This window comes from Mustela nigripes, chromosome 8, assembly GCF_022355385.1.
Source record: "Mustela nigripes isolate SB6536 chromosome 8, MUSNIG.SB6536, whole genome shotgun sequence".
Taxonomy (NCBI): domain Eukaryota; kingdom Metazoa; phylum Chordata; class Mammalia; order Carnivora; family Mustelidae; genus Mustela; species Mustela nigripes.
This window is the reverse complement of record NC_081564.1, coordinates 46,049,702-46,062,993: the sequence shown is the minus strand read 5'-3', so window position 1 is coordinate 46,062,993 and position 13,292 is coordinate 46,049,702. Positions and strand designations below refer to the sequence as shown.

The window sequence follows — 13,292 nt, the reverse complement described above, 5'->3', positions numbered from 1 at the left end:
AAGGGAAGCTAGAATCACCATTGAGGGTTTTTTTTTGTTTTGTTTTGTTTTGTTTTAAAATTTTAAAAATCATTTTTCTATCTGATGGTTGATGGTGAGTTGAGCTTGTCTGTCTAGGTTCTTCCTTCGCACTCACCTTTAAATTTAAGTCAAAGCCACGACTATCAGATCCTTTTTTATGCTGGAAACACGTTGGGTTACAGACTCCTATAAATGAGGATGTAAAATCATGCGATTTTCAACTTGTATTGCGAAGCTTTGTTGCAGTGGGCAGGGATCCAGGAATGGTGTTTGGTTGTTTTCTCAGAGTTAGATGGTTGCCATCTGGCATTGATAGTGAGATGGTGTTGTCATCAGTTTCTAGATGCAGGAAAGGAATGATCCTCATCTGTTTCCTGTGGATAAGCAAGAGGCTGATAATCTAGTAAAATCTTGTTACCTTAAAGAAAGCAGACGTGGAATTTGTTTACATAATGCTTGCCAGTTTCTACTTTTATGTTAATAATATAGCTTGCTAGTAAACTTGAGCTTTGAAGAATTTAAAAACTTACTTGATCACATTCTAATCGGTTTTTATTAGAATATCCTAATAATATTCTAATTGAACCTATTATCCTAATAGGATCACTGTGTCCACCAGCTTCACTTGATGGTCTTTACTCATCTGCATTTCTGAAAAATCTTGCTCTTTTGGAGAGTGAAAAGCTTTTACAGTTTCTTCTCGCCTTGAATGATAGATTGTTTTGAAAAGCAAAAAAGAGGTTTTATAACCTACTTGAGAAGGTCTTATTTTCCACTTGGATGTTAAGAAAGCAACAGGGATAGGAGTGCATGTTTGCCAAGAACATAGTTAAAAAACACCCAATATAAGGTAGAGTTACTTTATGGATAACTTGCTAAGGTTATATCTGGCTTTCAGTCTTGTTTGTCTTCTCTTTGTTACTCATAAATCTTTCAGCATTTACCATAATCATTTATCACTTTTCCTGTTTCCAGTTTTTCACAAGTCGCTTTGTCTCTGCTCACCTCAAAGTGCAGGTCCTGTTTGGCTAAGGAAGTTCATGCCGCTGAAGCTTTTGCAAAAGGAAGAAATGGTGGGCCACCTCTTGAACTTTCCAAACAAAATACACTATTACAATCTGGCCCTTGTGAAACTCTCATTTTTTCTTGATCCTGGCTGATCCTAGCTACATGTAATATCTAGCGGTACGCTGCTAACATTTAATAATCCATTTTCTGGCCTATGGTATTCGAATCTTTCAGTTATTGAAGAAATCCTGGTTGTCTTTCATTACACAAGACGTAATTATTATTGTGTTTTCTGTCTTCCTCCATGTGCTTACTTTTTAATATTTTTTTGCTGAAAGCAATAAGGTCTGTATCAATAAGAACCCCATAAAAGATTTTGGTCCTCAGAATTGCCTTTTTATAGAAAAACAAGCAAAATGTAGAGGGAATTTTTTATTAAATATTAGACATCTGGGTTGACTGCATTAATTTTAAATCATTCCTGTAATATTTCCTCTTTTCATTTGGTTCTTCAGATGCTCCAATAATATGCAAATCATTTTAGAATGAATACAGAAGAAACATTAAATATATTAAAATCTGCATTTTAATAAAATTGTCGATGCGTAATATATACCTTGCTTCTAAGGAAAAATGATAAAAAGTAATAAAAGTGGTAATTTAGACATAGAACTATTTAATATCTTCTTACATTTTATAAGCCAGTAAAAAGTAAATGTAGAATAAAAGCTTTGGGCTCAGATTTGAAAGTGTTCCTCTCAAATATTTTGTCCTCCGGGTTTTTTTTTTTTTTTTTTTTTTGGTTCCCTCCCCTCCACCAGAAGGTTCTACATGGTCCGACCGTTAATGGACTTGTCGAGAATGGTAGGTAAACTCGCTCTCGAGTTCTCAGCCCGTGAGATGAAATGTTCCCTTGCTTCTCCTTGCAGATGGAGTGGATGTTGAAGATGATCCCACCTGCTCTTGGCCGGCTTCCTCACCTTCTAGCAAGGACCAGACTTCCCCTAGCCACGGAGAAGGTTGCGATTTTGGAGAGGAAGAAGGCGGCCCCGGACTCCCGTATCCATGCCAATTCTGTGACAAGTCCTTTAGCCGCCTCAGCTACCTAAAGCACCATGAGCAGAGCCACAGCGACAAACTGCCTTTCAAATGCACCTACTGCAGTCGGCTGTTCAAACACAAGCGGAGCCGAGACCGCCATATCAAGCTCCACACGGGGGACAAGAAGTACCACTGCAGCGAATGTGACGCTGCATTCTCCCGCAGTGATCACTTGAAGATCCACTTAAAGACTCACACGTCCAACAAGCCATATAAATGTGCCATTTGCCGCCGTGGGTTCCTGTCCTCTAGCTCCTTGCACGGACACATGCAGGTTCACGAGAGAAACAAGGACGGCTCCCAGTCTGGCTCCAGGATGGAGGACTGGAAAATGAAGGACACTCAGAAGTGCAGTCAGTGCGAGGAAGGCTTCGACTTCCCGGAAGACCTCCAGAAGCACATCGCGGAGTGCCACCCCGAGTGCTCCCCGAACGAGGACCGGGCGGCCCTCCAGTGCATCTACTGCCACGAGCTCTTTGTGGAGGAGACGCCGCTCATGAACCACATGGAGCAGGTGCATGGCGGGGAGAAGAAGAACTCCTGCAGCATCTGCTCGGAGAGCTTCCACACCGTTGAGGAGCTGTACAGCCACATGGACAGCCACCAGCAGGCCGAGTCATGCAACCACAGCAACAGCCCCTCTCTGGTCACGGTGGGCTACACGTCCGTGTCCAGCACGACTCCGGATTCCAACCTCTCCGTGGACAGCTCGACCATGGTGGAGGCTGCCCCGCCCATCCCGAAGAGCCGGGGGAGGAAGCGGGCCGCCCAGCAGACCCCCGACCTGACCGTCCCCTCGAGTAAACAGGCGAAAGTGACCTACAGCTGTATTTACTGCAACAAGCAGTTGTTCTCGAGTCTGGCCGTTCTGCAGATTCACCTGAAGACGATGCATTTAGACAAGCCCGAACAGGCCCACATCTGTCAGTATTGCTTGGAGGTGTTGCCCTCCCTCTACAACCTGAACGAACATCTCAAGCAAGTGCATGAAGCTCAGGACCCGGGTCTGATTGTTTCTGCTATGCCTGCCATCGTCTACCAGTGCAACTTCTGCTCTGAAGTTGTCAATGACCTCAACACCCTTCAGGAACATATCCGATGCTCTCACGGATTTGCGAACCCTGCCGCTAAGGATAGCAATGCGTTCTTTTGTCCCCATTGCTACATGGGGTTTCTCACTGACTCTTCCCTGGAAGAGCACATAAGACAGGTCCACTGTGACCTCAGTGGTTCCCGATTCGGGTCTCCCGTTCTCGGGACTCCGAAGGAACCGGTCGTAGAAGTCTATTCTTGTTCTTACTGTACGAATTCGCCAATATTCAACAGCGTTCTTAAGCTGAACAAGCATATCAAAGAGAATCACAAAAACATTCCCTTGGCCCTGAATTATATTCACAACGGCAAGAAATCCAGGGCCTTGAGCCCCTTATCACCTGTGGCCATAGAGCAGACATCTCTTAAGATGATGCAGGCGGTGGGCGGCGCCCCTGGGCGTCCGGCGGGAGAGTATATCTGTAATCAGTGTGGTGCTAAGTACACGTCCCTCGACAGCTTTCAGACTCACCTAAAAACTCATCTCGACACTGTGCTCCCCAAACTGACCTGCCCTCAGTGCAACAAGGAATTCCCCAACCAAGAGTCCTTGCTGAAGCACGTCACCATTCATTTCATGATCACCTCCACCTACTACATCTGCGAGAGCTGCGACAAGCAGTTCACATCAGTGGACGACCTTCAGAAACACCTGCTGGACATGCACACCTTCGTCTTCTTCCGGTGCACGCTCTGCCAAGAAGTTTTCGACTCGAAAGTCTCCATTCAGCTCCACCTGGCCGTGAAGCACAGCAATGAGAAGAAGGTCTACAGGTGCACGTCTTGCAACTGGGACTTCCGGAACGAGACCGACTTACAACTCCACGTGAAACACAACCACCTGGAAAATCAAGGCAAGGTGCACAAGTGCATCTTCTGCGGTGAGTCTTTCGGCACCGAGGTGGAGCTCCAGTGCCACATCACCACTCATAGCAAGAAGTACAACTGCAAGTTCTGCAGCAAGGCCTTCCACGCCATCATCCTGCTGGAGAAGCACCTACGGGAGAAGCACTGCGTGTTTGAGACCAAGACTCCCAACTGCGGGGCGAACGGGGCTTCGGAGCAGGTCCAGAAGGAGGAGGTGGAGCTGCAGACCCTGCTGACCAACAGCCAGGAGTCCCACAACAGCCACGACGGCAGCGAGGAAGACGTGGACACGTCGGAGCCGATGTACGGCTGTGACATCTGTGGGGCGGCCTACACCATGGAGACCCTGCTGCAGAACCACCAGCTCCGGGACCACAACATCAGACCCGGGGAGAGCGCCATTGTGAAGAAGAAAGCCGAGCTCATCAAAGGGAATTATAAGTGTAATGTGTGCTCTCGAACCTTCTTCTCCGAAAATGGCCTCCGCGAGCATATGCAGACCCACCTCGGCCCCGTCAAACACTACATGTGCCCTATCTGTGGAGAGCGGTTTCCCTCCCTTTTAACCCTGACCGAGCACAAAGTCACGCACAGTAAGAGTCTCGACACGGGCAACTGCCGCATTTGCAAGATGCCTCTCCAGAGCGAAGAGGAGTTTTTAGAGCATTGCCAAATGCACCCTGACTTGCGGAATTCCCTCACAGGATTTCGCTGCGTGGTCTGCATGCAGACCGTGACCTCCACCTTGGAACTCAAAATCCACGGGACATTCCACATGCAAAAGACAGGGAATGGGTCCGCCGTCCAGGCCACGGGGCGTGGCCAGCACGTCCAAAAACTGTACAAGTGTGCGTCTTGCCTCAAAGAGTTCCGTTCCAAGCAGGATCTGGTGAAACTTGACATCAACGGCCTGCCCTATGGTCTGTGCGCCGGCTGCGTGAACCTCAGTAAGAGCAGCAGCCCAGGCATCAACATCCCTCCCGGCACGAATAGGCCGGGCCTGGGCCAGAATGAGAATCTTGCTGCCATCGAGGGGAAAGGCAAGGCGGGGGGACTGAAGACTCGCTGTTCTAGCTGCAACGTTAAGTTTGAGTCTGAAAGCGAACTCCAGAACCACATCCAAACGGTCCACCGAGAGCTCGTGCCAGATAGCAACAGCACACAGTTGAAAACTCCGCAAGTATCGCCAATGCCCAGAATCAGTCCCTCCCAGTCGGACGAGGTAACTTGCCTTTTTACTGTTTGCTCTTTTAACCTCCTCAGGAAACCCTTGCCACTTGGTGTGTCCACTCTCCGCGGCCTTATTTACTGTCATGTGCCGAGAGATGCTTAGATTGAAATGCAGTGGGTTCTACCCCCACCCCCATAGCCATTAGCCAGCAATTACTTGCTTCTTGATAAGCAGCATTTTGGCTTGAATGGTGCAAAATAGGACTAATTCCAGTCTCCCTAGGATGTTGTCTTCTCTATGACTGAAGAGATCAGCACTCATGCCAGCACCACTGAGATCTGGAATCTCAGCATAGCTTCACCGCGAGTTGAAATCCCCAGCTATGACTTGTGTGTATGGCAGAGAGATAATGACATAAAAGTAAGATGCTATGGGCCAACATGCTGGCTTAGAGTAAATTAAAAGGAATATATATATATTTGTGGAAAACAAATTGGGTAGGGGTGGCTTTATAATACCATGTTGTCAACACTCACTGTTTCTCTTTGTCTTCTGGGTGGTGAGCAAAATATTTTCACACAACAGGGTTTTTTAAAAGCCCCTACATTTATCAAGCGCCACGTGCCCAATGTTCCTTTTCAAGGAGTCCCCTTAAATGTCCCCGAGTCTTCACTCTCTGGGCTTGGGTTTCAAAATGAAAGTGGTTTTTTTTTTTTTTCCCTTAGTGTAAGAGTGGTTTCATGCCTTCTTTGCCATAATGAGTATGAAAAATAAGTTCATTTACAATGAAATAGTTTTATAAGTCACCAGTCCTTGAAGCTGAGCAGAGGATGGCTCATTTTATTATAATTTCTTTATGCTTTATCACCTAGTTTCTAAGAGTTCTTTCCACTTCCCTACCTGCCCCTATCTGGAGATCCATCCAAATGAAAACCCCAGGGAGATCCACCTCCCTTCAGTTTGGGGTCACTGCATTTTCCTTATCTTGTTTCTGCACTCACACCCTCTTGGAGGCCCCCCTGCACGTCCCTGCAGATAGCCATCAGTCAGCTGGTAGGGGAGAGCCGGGAAGACTGACACAGAGCCTCTCCTCCTGAAATGTGGCATCTGTGTGACAGGCAAGCTCCCAAACTTTGAAGCTGCTTTCCTTTCTCTCCTTCCAAGTAAATCTGCACCTTTCTCTCATTTAAATAAGTGAAGTCCTTTCAAACTGATGAGGACAGTTGGAAGAGCATAGTTTTGGTAATGGCTCCTGGCTCATGTGTTGGATCAAGTAGTGTCTTTTGGTCGTTCTAATCAGATGAGAGGAATTATTTTTTCCAACTTTTTCTTTCAAACATGTTTAAACCTATAGAAAAGCTAAGGGAGTAACACTGTGAAGGTGTGTTTGAGTATCCATATCGCAGATTTACCAGATATGAACATTTTGTCACATTCCCCCCCCCCCGCAAACTTTTTATTAATCTGAACTACATGAAAGTAAGTTCAGACATCGTGGTTTTCCTAAGAAGGAGGACATTTTCTCATTTAATCATAATATTATTAATTAAGGCAATTAACTAAATCAGTTAAAGAAATCAAATAGATAAAAAAGGAAATAAAATAGATCTGTAATGTCATCTATAAGATGTCCATATTCAAATTTACCCACTTGTCCCCAAAATGTCTTGTTTTTAAAATGCTTGTGAACAAGAATTTTAGAAAAACATTTATGCAGAAAATTACTCCTCTCCCCTTTCTTATTTTGCTATGCCTAACATATAGAGGGGAGTTTGTATATTCATGTTTAATTTAAATGGTGCATAAAATTGATTTGAAATGGCTGCATTCGTGTGTGTGTGTGTGTGTGTGTGTGTGATTGTGGTGGTGTGTTCGTTTAAAATCAAGCAAAATCAGTCTCTTGTTTCTTAGTAGATTATAGAAAGGCATTGTGCCTGTTTTTTCTTGGTTTATGTTTTCTGATGTTCCTAAATTGCTATATATTACTATACCACTTGAGTTGAGATTTATTTTTTAAATGGAGGAGAACATATGAATAATCTTTACATGTTAATTTGGTTAGAGTTACTTGCTTAGAGAACTTATCATTAAGGGGTGGTCAAGTTTTTAATTATACCTAAAATCTTCATGATTAAGTTTAACTATATCCTGCCGTTAAATAGAATAATGTAGAAGATATATTTAAAAGTATTTCTTAATTGTAATTCTTTTTTTTAAGATTTTATTTTTTCATTTACTTATTTGGGAGGGGGAGGAGAAGAGAGAGAGAATCTCAAGCAGACCCTGAGCTGAATCCAGGAGCCTGACACTGGGCTCTGTCTCACGACCCTGAGAGATCATGACCTGAGCCAAAATCAAGAGTCAGACTGACTGAGCTGTCCAGGTACCCCTAATTGTAATTTTTACAGTAGTATTTTGTAAGCACCTACATACCAAGGCTTAAAAGGACTCTTTAAGCAGAAGGGTAAGGTGCCTTCCTTATTAAGCCTGATTATTAGGAGCGTGTAGCAATGTTTTTACCTGACCAGATATTAGGATTCAGCTGTGCATTTTTCCTCTGTGCTAATTTGTTTGACATTTTCATCATTGTTATTTTTTCTTCATTACACTATTTAGATCATAAAATTTCATGTGCTCACTTCCTTTCTGATAGCCTCTGTACTTAAAAATGTATAGTAGGCCATATCATTTGGACTTGACATAGAATATTAATCTAAACACGTGGAATTTTACAAAAAGGAGCCTCAAATAATGCATCAGCAAGAAAAAGACCTATAATAAAAATTAATTTGCTTACATTCTTTATTAGTCAAGTTAAGCTTCTGTGACTTCTCCTGTGTGTTGTGTAAATTTTTTTTACCATGTAGGTAAAAGAGAAGTTATTACGTAAGTCTTTGCTCAAAAACAGGAGTGCTGTGCAGGAATAAATTTTATCACAAAAAGAAGTGTGGCATGTATGTCTCCTGACTTCAGTGTCCTAGGCAGGAATGAAGGGCTTAGTGCTGTAGGTGGTATTTTCATCTCTTCTTGCTGAGGATTGAGACTTCAGAAGAGAAAAGGAGACCACGGGACATAATAAAACCCGGATACACAGATATTGTCAAGAACAAGATTAGATTTTTTTTCTGGGCTCTGACTTGTGATCATATAAGGGTATTGGTAGACACTGGAATGAGTATTTCAAAGACTGAAAAGAATGTTTTTTGGTCGAGACTAGATTACCTAGTTAAAAGGGATTTAGATATAATCTAGGGAAGGCTAAGTACTGGATAAATGCATGCGATCCAAGAAATGGATGGAAGACAAGGCACGGAACACTTATGGAAGCATAAGAGTAGGTAGCTGTCATGGAATAGAGAAATTTGGGATTGAAGACAAAAGATCTGAATTCTTCTGCATAATGCTTCCTGAATTTGTGAAGACGTTTTCTTTGTGTCCAAATCCTACAATTATCAATCTAAATTTGCTATGGAGTCTTTGTTTTGAATGAAATATTTAGGGGAACCTATTCATTTCCCTTTGGCTCTCAGAGATCGTGGATGATATGCATTTATGCCGGACGGCCGTTACCTACAACAATTCCGTAAACGGGAGAGATAAACTGACACAAGAAGAATGCTGGCCATCCAGATTTTTCCATACACGAAACACCTTGCAGAGTTACTGACATTTACTGTGTGTTGAATAAATGTTAGTTCTTCTTCTGGAGTTCATTGACACTGGCCCAGCCTGGTCAGGTTCTGCCCCATTTGGACCTTAATATGTTTTCTTACGATGACATTAGAAGCATGTGTCCTTCTGCTTCCATTTCTCCAGGACGTCTGATCACCGGGTTTCTTCAAGGGGCCATTTACTCAAACATTTCAGCTCACGCCATCCCCGCCAGTCTGCTGAAATTGCTCTTGCAAGGGTTTCCATCTGTGTCTGTGTTGCTGGCTATGCAGAGCCACAGAATCAGAACCAGAAGGGACTCTGGAGACCATCTGATTAAGCTGCCTTATTTTACAGGCAGCAAACCAGGTCCAGATAAATTGAGATCTAAGGTGACACAGCTAGGAAGTGGTAGGCAAGGAGCTCTGGGCAGCTGGCTTTCTAACTCCAGACTCAAGATTCTCTTTTTGTAAATCCACTGGACTTTCCTCGGGCTGCCGTCTCATCCCGTATTCTTTTCATAAAATCCTCTCTGTGTTGCTGTCTTACTTTCTGTGGTCATTCCCTTCCTCCACCCACTGCAAGGGATCATCTGTTTCCATCACTTTACGGCAGCTGACTTCTTTAAGGTCTCTGCTGATAACTGACCCATGCAATGCTGTTTTTGTTTTTTTGGGGGGGGGGTTGTTTGTTTTTTCCTTAAAGAGAACTTATCCTAGTTTGCTCACTTCTTGTTATTGCCTCTTTCCTCTTTACCAAGCATCCTTTTTCCCTCCTGGTTGCCTTTATGGAGGGATGTGTAGCCTACTTCCTCTGTCTGCTCCTACAAGTTTGTGCCCTGTGGCTACTCTCATTCTGCATACCCCCTCCATGTGGCCTCATCCACTCCCATGGCTCCTGCTACCACATTTTATGGATGACTCTCCAAATGATATCTCCCAAATGCAGGAGGGAACTTTCGGGGCAGGGAGGGGGGGGGAGCACTGAGGGAAATATTCCATATCTTGATTGTGGCGGTGGCTACATGACTGTATGCATTTGTTAATACCCACCAGGTGTAAAATTAGTGAATTTTCATATGTGAATTACCTCTCGATGAAACGGATTTTAAAAAGGGTATCTGTGACTTACACCTTTGCACTGATATTCAGACCTACACCCACAGTTGCCTGCTGGAGATAGTCACTCACGTGTTTCCATACACATGAAACTCAGTGGGACCAAAACTGAACTCATCATCCTTTCTCTGAACCTGCTTCTTTTCTCATATTTTCTGTTTCACTTGTGGAGCCACCGATTTTCTTGTGTCCCTTTTCTCCACATCCAGTTGGCCATCAAGTGATCTCTGTTTCAGCTCATATATATTTCTTAAATCAATCCCCTCCTCTCCATCCTCTTACCACATTTGTAACTCAATCTCTGATCATCTTTCACTAAACGACTGAAGCAGCCTCCTAATTGCTCCCTTGGACTTTAGTCTTATCATTTTCAAATCCATCTCCACAAAGCTGCCAGAACAATCTATCTAAAACACAAATCTGAATAGTATGTCCCTCCCTATTCGAAACATTTTAAGTGCTCTGTACTTCCATCCTTGTAGGATAGTATAATATCCTTTTATTGTGAAATAAAATGACGCTTCAGGTTCTGGCCCCTGATAAATTTTCTCTTCCTTTTCTTACCTTTCACCTTATTCCGTAGTTGAAAATACTTTAATTAACCTGCAGGTGACACACTGCCTCTGTGTCTCGTTAAGACTGCCCTGTCTCTTCTACCCAACAATCTCCCTCCTCCTGATTGCTCTCCACCTTCCATGAGGCTGTCCAACTTACCCTCTGTTTAGAGATCGAGAAGTCCTCCCATGACCATGACTTCCCACCACAAACACTTCTCCTTCCCTTGAATGCTCCATGTATACAGGATGTCACAAATATGTTAAAATTGTCACATTGTTTTGTAATTACCTCTATACCTTTGTCTTCCTATGAATTCCTCGGGCAAGAATTTACTCACTCTCATGTTTGACAGTGCCAGGTCCACAGTAGGCACATACGTCTGTGGATTGGGGTCGTGGAGCTATGTCCGGCTGGTGGCTCACCCAGAGCCTTTCTCCATTCATGGTAGTATGGCAGGAGCCACCTGCCGTAGTGACGGAAACCTAGAAGGTATTGGATAAATGTGTGTTCTTGCTCAGAGTGTGTTACCTACAGTATCACTATCCACACTTCCTTACCACATTTGGTCTGAAAACGTTCCCTCGTCACCGATGATGTGTCAGTCCACTGTTATTATCCTACTCCACTTCACGGCCAGATTTCCCAGAGAAGTTGTAGTTGGTCCCACCTGGTCTCCAGGTTCCAAAGAAAGCCTTCCTGTCCCCATCATGCCTATGGCACAGGGCAGCATGGATGGCTCTTCCCTCAATGTGCACCTCTGACTTCAAGGCATTTGCTCTCTAGTTTCTCCTCCCGTCTCTATTCTAAAAGCGCAGAGATAATCTGAGGCTCATCCCTGGCCCTGTTTTTCTGTCTGCTATCTCAGTAGGCCTCTCATCTCTTCATGTGGCTGTAACTATCTCCGAGCTAAGAATCCCCAAATTTCTATTCATAGCCTAGACCTCCGCTGAGTTCTGGATTACTGTGTGCTGACGGTTTGATGTTTCCATCTTCGTCTCTTTTATGTATTTGAAGTGTAACGAGTACAGTCTAAACTCTTGATTGTCTCTCCTGAAAGCTGTTCTTTTTCCAGACTTCCATCATTTGAGTAAAGGGAACCACCTTACAGCCAATTATTCAAGCAAGAAACCAGGGAATCATTCGTGCTTCCTCCCTTTTCCTCATTCCCCACATCTAATCTGTTAATAAGTACTGGGTCCTTTAACAAGTCATCCCATCCATGTCTTTCCATCTCCAAAGCCACCATCATGGTCTGGGCCTCACTCCTCACCTGGATACTGCACTGGTTTCCTAATGGATCCCTCTCCATCTTCTGCCTGCTTCCAATCCATTCTTCATGCTGCATTGTCCTGCAGACATGTACATTACATGGAGTCACTTAACATTCTTCAGAGACTTCCCATGCTGCTCAGATGGGCTTCCCCCCAAAATCTTACTGAAGTTAGTCTCCTCCTTAAGATTTCCTTTTAAAATTATAATTTTTTCCTTGTTTATTTTCTTCTTCCTCTTTCTCACCTCTGAATACCCAACGTGCTTGTCGTAGGTCTCAGTCAATGTCAGTTGAATAAATGAACATTGTGTAAGTACTTTGAAGTGACAAAAATAGCATATACTCCATTTCTGCATGTGTATGTGTGTATATCCAGTAACTAATACATAAAGATATAGATAACTTTATCCCAAAGTGCTGACATGCTTTAAAGTCAGGTTTGATCTAAAAATATTAAAATAAACTGAAAGGCCTGAAGTTTCTAATAGTTCAAAAATCACCTTCAATGTCAAGGGCTGTTTTAAATGTCTGGAAGTCATATTCTTTCTTTATGGTTTGTATACTGAAATGGTAATATGTACATGATGGTAACTCAGAACCCACACAAGTTCCACAGTTCTGTTTTATGTAATAAAAATTTCCATACACGGATGGATTTTAAGTTTCTATATTTCAAATTGCCGATACTAAATTTTGCCGAGAGCAAAAATTAGGCACGCTCCTTCTGGATAAATGATATTTTAAAATTAAGTAGAAAATTTACATGACCAAACAAATGTGTAAGATTCAAGATGTTCTTGAAATAGAGTGCGTTGCTTTGCCAAGTTCAATCTACTTTCCGATTTATTATTGTTGTATTCAATATTTATTTGGCAGCTACAGTGTACTGGTACAGGGAGTTAATGACCCCTGGCATAAATATGAGGGTGTGGAACGTGGAAGCAAGCACCTGCCTCATACCCACTCTCTATCCCTAGTCCCATGCTCCCCTGGCATTGATCACTGACCCACACATTAAACTTGCTGTCACTTCCATCCCCACATTTTCTGTCCTTATTTCTAGTTCTCAGTTTTTTGGCTGATGCCTTTCATAGGGTTCCCATGCCTTCCTAGAACATAGGAAATTCAGAAATAGGAATATTTTTGTATATAGCCATGAATCTTGACTTGCACATAATATTTGTTCTTTGAGGACTGAGCCAGAAGAGTGTGGAGTCCTGCTACGTAGTGGCAAAGATTCTGTTTAGGCAAAGCATTTTGCATTGTGGCTTAAATGGTGTTGAAGTAGAAATTAGTAAATATTCAAGATGATTTTGAATAATGAAAGAAAATCGAGAGCTACGTTCTGGATCTCTTATTACAGTATTGCCCTACTCATTGCATAATATAGATGCAATTTTCTATTAGAGGTACTTTGTCTTCCTAGAAAATGCCC

The 13,292-nt window shown here is 43.2% G+C and overlaps 1 protein-coding gene across 5 annotated transcripts in view; it reads left to right on the top strand.

Moving 5' to 3' along the window:
• The window catches only part of ZNF521 (zinc finger protein 521), a 277,394-nt gene that overhangs the window by 113,358 nt on the left and 150,744 nt on the right, over positions 1-13,292 (top strand). For all 5 annotated transcript variants that reach the window (XM_059409385.1, XM_059409386.1, XM_059409382.1 and 2 more), the window contains one exon: positions 1,959-5,311. In XM_059409385.1, the coding sequence (XP_059265368.1) occupies positions 1,959-5,311 (3,353 nt within the window). The remainder of the gene's footprint in view (positions 1-1,958; positions 5,312-13,292) is intronic.